Genomic DNA, 10,043 nt, shown 5'->3' with positions numbered 1-10,043 from the left:
AGATTTCAAGGAGAAGGTGCATTAAGATAAACATTTTAGTATGTTGAAATTTAAAGACTCCATTAATTTCTATATCCATTCAAGGATTTAAGCCTGAAGGGCTCTGGACTACACTGCTGCATTAGGTAAGGGGTGGTAAGAACAGGGAGACAAACGATGACTGCCCTTGACACACTACGAGTCATGCCCTGGCACTGATGATTTGTCACTACTACTCCCTAAGTTGTTAATTAACAGAATGGTCATCCTCATATCAACATCAAACCAGTAACAGAGAGGGCACTGATGGACAGAGCTGTACCTGCACACCAATTTTCAGAGCTGCAATAACTGCTTTGGCAGAGCCAGAAGGGAGAGAAGTAACACTTTTACCTTCCTTTGGCAAACAGAAGGGAAAGGTTTGCAATAGTAATACAGACAAATTATACTGCCAAAGAACACCCATGCTGCATTAGATTGGTTTGTTTGTAAAAAAGAGAAAATGGGTGTTTGAAACAAAAAATTGAGGAAAGCTATTAAAGTAGGCATTACTTTAATATGTATTTATGTATTGTTTTGTGAGTAAAACTTGTTAAAAATCCACTCATTAAAGGCTTTTTCAAAATCTTTTATAAAGGCTGGACCAGCAAATTAAGATTTACAGAGAAAAATCTTCCACACATTTTTATATGAATGAATTTTTATAAAATGCTGTGAACAGGCTAACATCCTCTTTTCTAAGCCTGTAAAGAGGATGTCAGAAAAAAACCCCACAAAACCAGATAAGAAACTGCAGAAAAATAAAGGCAAAGTTAAAAGTCAAAAACCACTTCTCACATCCTTTATTGTTTTAAGAGCGCTTTAGATTTGAAGATCACGTATTAAAAAGACTAAATTATGAATGTGATTTTCCGTGGTCACAATAAGATGATGGCTAAAGACTGTTCTGAGGTTAATTATTTGTATTCAATAGATTCAATCATATACTTCTGTTGTAAAAAAAAAAAAAAAAAGATTTGTTAAGACATTTTAAAATAATGGGAGTATTCTACAAATTTTCTACGTATCCTTTCAGGGAGACACCCAGTAATTGCTCTTACAGCAAAATGTACATTGGCTGATTGCCCAGCTGTCTTTTTTGATGTCATCCTGTAATTTCATACACTGAGAGATTTTTGTGAAATCAATTAGACTTTTACTGGTAACAGCTAAAATAAATTTAAATAAAAAGTACAGACATTTTATTTACTTACAATTGGTATTAAATTTTAATGTCTTTATTGCATAAAGGTATTTTTTAACTTAAAATTTAAGTTATTTACAACAAAATATACAAGGCAATGTTAAAATGTCACATGTCCATTAAACAGTGCACAGCAGATCCAACTGTGTGTTCACTCACATCCAGCTTGACACAGAGCTTGCTTCCTTTGGACCCTGTTAAACAGGAAAGGGGGGAAATTTACTTACTAAGTTTGAAAATGTGTATTTACATGGAAATGACTGAAATGAGCTGCAATGATTAATGGTATCTGAAAACATCCACTTAAAACCAGAGTTAAGAAGATGGAAGGCTACTGGGTTTTAGTACTATTTCTCAAAATAGATGTTTTCTTCTTTCTCTACAAGTTCTCACCTCCCCCATTCCTAACTGCTATATACAGTTTTCTTAACACAGCAATTTTCTGCTCTGGAAATAGTACTGGAGAGATACTTTTTCAACTGGATTTCTTTCCTTACTCTGCTCAGAATACTTCTTTTCCCTTTCAGCTGTCCCTTTTCCTTGTATCCTGTCTGACAGACTCCCAAGGGACAGGCTGTACACTATCTCAGAGGAGTTTTTCAGCTCTTGGAGCTTGCTACACACGCAAATCCATCAAACACAGCGCGCATCAAGTGATCCAGCATATATCCGCACTGGAACGTGCAGCAGGAAATACCTTCAAGATACCAATCTCAAGAGTGGGAAGCAGACTGACATCCCCACTAAGGAAAATCTTCCCATTTCTCCCATCACTCTTTTCCCCGCCAAAGGAGCAGTGCTCAGAACAAAACTTCTGGGGTGTTCAGTTTCCCCTTTAAAAGCTGACTGACTGAAATGTTTTTCCATTTTTCACTGTAACTACAAAAGCATTTTGGTATGAAGCAACTCAAAAAGGACTACTCTGTGCTTGTCAGAGAGATCAGGCATTGGATTGATTCCCCCCAATACAATGGATAGATAAGTAAGAACCAGTCATTACTTTTAAGCTTCCCCACTGCAGTTGTTAGGAAGAAACAATTCTTTTTCCAAGTGGCTGCACAGTGCCAAGTGTCTGCAGTGATTTTGTGAAAATGTTTTTACAGCTCTGGATGAAAATCACTGCCGTCCCTCTATCCATACTCTCTCCACCTTGCATTTCCCCTCTCAGTCCTGGTACACTGAAAATCAGGTCCCACTGCCAAACATCACAGATACAGTATTTTGTTCTGTATTATCTGAAATAAGGAAATAGCTCAAGCTCCCAGCTGAAGTATTTTTCTTCCTTTCCTGTACTGAAATCTGGGCTGCCCTTGCTCTGTCCCCACTGGCTTCAGTCAGAAGGGACAGAGGAGCCCACCCCTCACCTATGCCATTTCACCAGGAGCAAAGGTGGCATTAGAGGTCCCTGCTCAGCAGGTGGTTATGAAACACTGCACAACAGCACTGAACAGTGTCAGTTACACAGGAAAAAAAACAGATTAAGAAGTAGAAAAATATTATCCTGATTTACCGTGAATAATCTCTCTCTTGATTTGTTTTTGAAGAGAAAATATTTTTCCCATTAAATATACACAGCTATGAAATCATAGCATGGCTGGGGTTGGATGGTGCCTCTGGAGGTCACCTGGTCTAGACCTCCTGCAGGGCCACCTGGAGATGCTCAGGACCACGTCCATACAGCTTTTAAATATCTCCAAGGATGAGCATCCCACAGCATCCCTGGGCAACCTGTGACAGTGCTTGGTCACCCTCACAGTGAAGAAGTGTTGATGTTCAGAGGGAACCTCTGGTGTTTCAGGTTGTGCCTGTTGCCACTGGTCCTGTTAGTGGGCACCACTTGTTCTGTCTGCTTTGCACCATCCCCTCAGGTATTTATAGACATCATTAAGACCCTCTGAGCTTTCTCTTCTCCAGTCTGAAGAGTCCCTGCTCTCTAGCCCCTTCTCATAGGAGATATGCTCCAGTTTCTTCATCATCCTCATGGCTCTCCACCAGATTCATTCCAGTATGTCCACGCCTATCTTGTTCTGGGGAGCCCAGACCTGGACACAGTACCCCAGGTGTGGCCCCACCAGTGCTGAGCAGAGGGGCAGCACCACCTCCCTAGACCTCCTGGCAACACTGCTCCCATTGCAGCCCAGGATACCATCAGCCTTTTGTCCAACTTTGTGTCTTTCCAGTTGGCTTGCCCCCAGCCCATCCTGGCACCCGGGGTTGTTCTTCCCCAGGAACAGGACTTTGCACTTCCCTTGGTTAAGTTCATGAGGTTCCTGCCAGTCTATTTCTCCAGCCTGCTAGGTCCCTTTGGAAGGTAGCATGGCCCTCTGGTGCATCAGCCACTCCTCCCAGTTTTGTGTCATCATCAGCCTTTGCACACTGTCCCATTATCCAGATCATTAATGAAGATGTTAAACGGGACTGGAGCCACCAGTGACCCCTTGGATAATTCCCTTGTTACTGGCCTGCTTCCAATTAGACTTCATTCCATTGATCACCACTCTCTGGGCCTGACTGATACTTTAAAGACTATCTAAATGCCACTCATTTTTTTCCATAATCAACTGAAGATTATGTTCCAATACCTATATATAATTAGCTGCTGAGATACAAAACCAGTTCAGCAGAGTAAAACAGCAGGGCTAAGTCAGGTATTTTTTTCTGCACTCAAGTTCCCAGGCTACTTCCTCAGTCAGCTGGGTCCTCTTTCACCTGTTTTTAGCTGTCTGAGCACTGGCTTGAGGAGGGCAGCTACAGAGCTGAAGCACAAAGTAGGTCAGACTTGCTGAGCCAGCCTCATTTCACTGAAAACAGTGGAAGTGTCCTGGCTTGTTCCACTATCTTGCACTTGTTTCTGTTTGTCATGCAAAACAAATTGCTGCTGGCACTCCACAGTTCTCAGGCACAGGGTTCACACAACAAACTTTTATTGCTAGTGAGGTTTTATTGTGTTTAGGGTTTTGTTTTTTACTAGCTAATTAGCAGGTATCTTCCTGCTTGCCACGAAGACTAAACTAAAATTACTATGTAAAATCCTGTGAAGGTTTGATATACATAAGTACAAATATCAGACAGATCCCAAACCTAATGATACGCATTTACACAGCAATTTCTGCTGTGCAAATCCTTTCTCCTTTATTTGGATAGCTGAAGTTAACATTGCAGTGACCAAACTAGAGGTAAGAAATCCTCCTGCCAGATATTCTCAAGAAAAATGCTGCAGCTTGACCTGAGTTTTGCATGCAGAATTCCCTTCCTAAATTGGGAAATGCATAAAATAAAGTGGAGACAAATCAGTCAAAGAGAAAGGCACAGAGATCTCAACTGCTCTTATCTGTCCAAGTCTACTGAAAGGCAGCTCAGACTTGCTGCATGCTAAACAAATGGGCCCGAGCTGACTTGGAAAGAGCTAATTATCCAAAATGTAAGAAATCCAGATTTCAATTATTTTGACATAGTGGAAAAACACCTCTTTTCTCCAAAATTCAGAATTAATATTAGTAATTGAGAACAACAGCAAAAATGCACCAGTGACCAGACTCAGTAGCAGCCTGAAGAATTCTACAGTTCTCGAATGGAGTTAGCACATACCTTACTCAGCTCTGGAAAGAGCTCTTGAATCCCAATGTCCAGCAGAACGTAAGTTAACTAAAAGAAAATACAGAAAATTAAGGACACTCCAAGGCAAAACCAAGGCTTTTTTATTCTTAATTCTGAGTAACAGCCCACTCCTCTGCTATATCAAACAATCACTTCAGGAAATCCTGTGCCAGAAGGCAAATTTGACACATGTTATGAGTTACCTGTTTGTTGAGCACTGGTTGTTGCAGTCCATCAAACAGAAGCCTGATGCCTTCGTATTTAGCCTCCTCCCCAATGCACTTGCCTATTAAATCTAGACCAAATTCCAAAAACAAATACACAAGTCATGAGGAAGCACTGCAAAGCAGCTTTATGATGCAGTTATAGAACTCCAGTAATTAACAAGAAAAAAACTGCTTAAATTAAAGAAAGAGTCCAATTTTTTTTCTGTCTCAAATAGAAAAAAAACCAAACAAAACACACTTTTGGGTTCATCCTTTTCTACTCCCTTTCCTTCAGGTAGGTAATTACTTGGTAATTACCTAAGTAATTACTACACTTTTTATAATATAAATGTTTTTATAACATAAATGCATAAATTTATTCTAATGCAGTATTTAATAAACCCCAAGCTGATTTTTTAGAATTACTCTCAATAAAATGGTCCCCTCTTTCCTAGTTTATACAGTGCAAGGAGAGCTCAAATTTACCTTCCAGCTTAATCATGTGCCTTTTTTAATACATTTTTCATCTGGATAAAATACAAACCGAAGGAACATTCAAAAGATGAAAAATTATGGTATTAAGCAGATGTGTAAAGCTCTTTATTTCCATCACCATGTCTTTAATAATCACTATGTTACAACCTTAGTCAGCAACACTTAAATGAAAAAACTGAGCTGCTGGATTTTTATACCTGGTATTCCAGTCAACTCAAATCTCAGCAGCCCAAGTATTATTTGATTTGGAAAGATAGTATGACTGTATTTGGATTAAATATCTGCTTGAACAATTAACCACACTCATAGAGGCAGTCATGGAATACAGAACCTGGAATATATTTCATCATTTCTTCAAAAGTCTGCTTTGCTCGTTTCTGTTTATCCTGGGGAGAGCGAGGCTCAGTGTTCTCACAGAACACGGCATCTGCAGTGAAGACACATTAAAAAAAAATATATCTTTAGGCAGCTACACATCACTGACGTAGAAATGTGTTTTGGATTGTGGCTTCAAAACTGAACCTCTTCTCTGTATTGTGTTGATATGAAGGGAATTCTAGTCTTGTCATACTTTTTGCTCACATTAGCCCCATCAAATCCAAAATACCACCCCAGTTTGAACGACAATCATCTTTTCACAATTTGTTTCCATTCATTTCAAAGTTTAAAGCATTCCCTCCTAAGTTTGGATCAATTCTACTTTAGGTTAGTTATGATCTCCCTACTCACAATTTCCCTTCTGCTTTCAAAACTATAAGCAGTGTTTACACATTGTGCTAAAGCACTGTCTGGAACTGTCAAAAACTTCAAATTTACCTATGAATGAGAAAGCAAGAATTATTATTCATCTGACGTAACAGTCAGTGCTCAGTTTTGGTCTTAGGCTCTGAAAGTCTTACTGCACTCCTTTTTTGCCTTTCACAAGCTTCATTTTTGGTTTGATAAGGACAGAGCTGTCTTGACTCCAGAGTTTTGGCCAGATGCATAGTTTGGATCAGACTGCAGTCAGGTAATATGCTACAGTTGCAAGGTCATTTAAAAAATTTTTTTAATCACTCTCCCCTTCCCTTACTTGAAAGTGAGGAACACTCTAGCCCACTCAAGAGCCAACCACAACAAAGGGAATAAAAAAATTAACAATAGAAGACTGATGTAGTATACAAGTGAAGTAACTTTATGACTTCATGAAACATTTGTGCTGATACACTGAACCACCTTTACTCTGTTTCTCTTGTTCTTTGCACACCCGAGCAATTACTATTCATAACGCTTTTCTTCTGTAATCATCACTGACAGACAACATATGTGGCTCAACATCTTTCCAGAAGCTTTGAAGTTAGTCCAGGCTCACTTGATTTTTAATACTCCACCAGCGTTAGTCAGCATTGCAAAGTATAGCACGCAGCAACTTCACTGAAGAGATTTCAAACACCAGACTAAAGCAGTATTTTTTTATCAAAGATGTAACTATTACTGACCTCTCAGCAGTGTTATCAGAGAAACCAGCCGGTGCTCCTCAAACAGCTGCTCTAACTTGTTATGCAAGTAATAGTCTGTGTAAAGTTCCAATGTATTTTTGAAGAGAATTCTTCCTCCCATCAAGAGATGATGCAGCCAGTCAGGAATGCGGAAAACTACCCTACCTGGAAAGTCACAGCAACATCTATGAGTAGTAACATATGTGAGGGTCTCCTAATATTCATGATAAAATCATCATTTATTCAAAATAAAAGAAAAAAAAAAATTGCAAGCAAGAAAAGAATATTTCAGTTTTGTTAGTGCAGCACTGAAAATACCGATATTCTCCACAGAGCTTATCAAATACTTCCTTTAGCTATTTCTATTAATTTAACAATTCCAGTTTCCAGAGTCTACCAGCAGCCTAGACCTGAGAAAAGGGATGAGACCTACTCTCAAACTCATGCTACTGAGATGCAGAAAGATGGAGACATAACAAAGCAACTAAGAAATGATGAATGATAAATTACATTTTAGCACCACAACAAAGTCTTCTAAGGAATGACCATGTTACTAAGTTGCATATTAACTTGAACATGTTGAGTTATATATGACTGGTACAACAGAATTTAATTTCTTACCAGAGACTGTGAACTTCGTATTTGGCATGAAGTATATGAATAATTAAGAGAAATCACTTCTTACCAACATACATTAAGTAGTCATAGACTCCTTCTACAGTCATCATTTCCATGAAGTAGTTCTGATTTTGTCGTCTTTCTGTATTCTCAGACCGGTTTGCATTATTCTTGAATAAATCATTAAAAAGCTAAAAACAGAAACATAAGACTGAAATCACTGCATTCAAAGGCAAAAGGATAGCCACCAGTTCTTTGGGTTGATTTCTTTTTATAGAAGTAGCTTCTTTCCAGAGCTTTCAAAGAACCAATATGGGGTGTTAATTTGTTTCAGGTTTTGTTTTTCATATCTTTCACTTTCCAATAAAGAGCACATCACATGTTGCCGTGATACACAAGAACCAAAATACCTGGATTCAGAACAAGTCAGCACTGAGACATTGATTTGTGAGCCTTTCTGCTCCCATTGCCTTCTTCCAATCTAAACAATTGTGTCACTGTAAGCATATAGACTTTTATCACAGGCTATGATTTCCTTGATGTACCCTCTTCTGAAAATGAGGGGCTAAGAGGATACAGAGTTTTCTGCTTTAAACCACGAGGGAAGCCTGTAACATCAAAGTATTCCTAAAACGTCCTGTAAGTTTCCACTTTGAAAGAAATACAATGGCTTCTAGACAAAATATACAAGTTTTTTAGATAGAGAAATATCTTCTTCCCCTGCCAGCTTAATAATTTATAGTAAAATCTTTATGAATTAATATTTGGGCTTATTTACATTTTTCTTATTTCTCAATTATATTTCTTTAGACTTCTACTCTACATCATCACCTTCCTCCCTGATCTCTCTATTTCCTTGCCTTTGGTTCTTTCTGAAAAGATACTCTAATTCTTGCAAAACTCCAAGAGGCTCTTCCCGGCACACAAAAAGGGGACCCAAGCCACCTTAGGTAGTAGCCCTTGCCTCTCCTGCCCCCAAGTCTGTGAATCCCAACAGAAAGAAAGGAAAAAGTCTCTAAATCCTGATGCTTTCCATGTTCAATACCTAGCAATCCCTACTAGCAATTTATTTTAAATTAACTTACCCCAAAACCAGTTATGTCTAGATATAAAATAGGACTTATACAAAATACTCCGTATTATGAAAAGGAAGTTCAAAACTTTACGCCAGGATTCTAAAAAAATTATTAGACCTAGAAGCAAATGCAACATAATCATAGAATTGCCTAGGCTGAGGTGATTGCCACTCACAGAGGGTTTTTTTTTTACCACTCCCAAAATAACATTAGTTCCAAGGAACAGGAAATAATTTGCTTGTATGTGGTTCACTTTCTGTACTGCAATTCTCCCCAAAATAAATAAAGCCCAAAACATGGAAATCACAACTATCTCTGAACCATGCAAGTCTCTAAAGAGAATGCTTTGCACTCTTAGGAGAAATTACATCAGGACATCTGGTGTATTCTTTCAGGCCCTCTCTTTTGTTAAGTGCTGAGCTGCTGCTATTACCTGCACAAGATTCATTCAAACTAAACAACACCAACTTATTACATAAAAGGAAAAATATGGCTAATGCACTGGTGGATGACTGGTATCCAGGAATGTAACAAACCTAAAAAGAACACTTAACTATTCACACCTGCTTTATGGAAGCATCCCTGGTAGGTTGTTTAAAACACTCCGTATGAACTGAAGTCTACATCCTCCTAAATACTAAAACCAGAACAGCAGAAAAACCTTAGCTGTAGTATTGTAACTTAAACAAGAGACTCCTTTATTTTTTAGATACACTCCATGACCTGACAGAGGTGATACATACTGAGCCAACTCAAAGCAGCCCATTGTCAAGTGTAGATATAGGTTCAGAGCAGTTTCTGGAAGCCAAACTAAATCATTAATAGCAATCTGGTAGGTAACCTATAAAAAAATCAAACATGAAGGCCAGCTTAAGGCAAAGCTTTTTGACTTTCAAGTGCGATTTCCACTTTCAGAGCAAACCAGAAGCAGTGTCTTCTGAATGCTGACTGTACCTCCATACACGGATAATCTGTGTTGCACCTTAAACAGTAACGATTCCTTGATCAGAGGCGCACTTTGAAAGCATTTCAGAATGCAATCTTCAATGCATTAATGCACTACAGCAGCCATAATACTAAGTGGCTTTAGACCTCTACTTCCATGTTTTACACTTTCCAATATCTTGGCTCAGGAGAAATTCTAGTGAAAAACACACAATTGGTTATCTAGTACAGAAGTTGAGATTATACTCACAATTCAGATAAGCACAGGATTTTGCTTTAGATGTTTCTGTGCATGTTAATATTTGAGACTAACACCACAAACCTCAATGCTATCATTAGGTAAGCTTTAAAGATTAAACAATAATTACAATTATAACCACAAAATATTTTTAAAATGTTTACAATG

The 10,043-nt window shown here is 38.4% G+C and overlaps 1 protein-coding gene across 6 annotated transcripts in view; it reads right to left on the bottom strand.

The window, feature by feature from the left end:
• Positions 1–1,240: 1,240 nt before the first annotated feature.
• The window catches only part of SNX14 (sorting nexin 14), a 44,501-nt gene continuing 35,698 nt past the window's right edge, over positions 1,241–10,043 (bottom strand). For all 6 annotated transcript variants that reach the window (XM_005518177.3, XM_005518178.2, XM_014263610.2 and 3 more), the window contains 6 exons: positions 7,684–7,807; positions 6,999–7,163; positions 5,852–5,947; positions 5,023–5,114; positions 4,811–4,867; positions 1,241–1,416 (listed from right to left, as the gene is read on the bottom strand). In XM_005518177.3, coding sequence (XP_005518234.2) covers positions 1,378–1,416; positions 4,811–4,867; positions 5,023–5,114; positions 5,852–5,947; positions 6,999–7,163; positions 7,684–7,807 — 573 coding nt within the window. In that variant the 3' untranslated portion in view covers positions 1,241–1,377. The remainder of the gene's footprint in view (positions 1,417–4,810; positions 4,868–5,022; positions 5,115–5,851; positions 5,948–6,998; positions 7,164–7,683; positions 7,808–10,043) is intronic.

The sequence above is a fragment of the Pseudopodoces humilis genome, chromosome 3 (assembly GCF_049639895.1).
Source record: "Pseudopodoces humilis isolate 2021_Gansu_Grassland_sample_001 chromosome 3, ASM4963989v1, whole genome shotgun sequence".
In the NCBI taxonomy this organism is placed as follows: Eukaryota; Metazoa; Chordata; class Aves; order Passeriformes; family Paridae; genus Pseudopodoces; species Pseudopodoces humilis.
The sequence above is the reverse complement of the archived record's forward strand: the minus strand, read 5'-3'. Positions and strand labels throughout refer to the sequence as shown.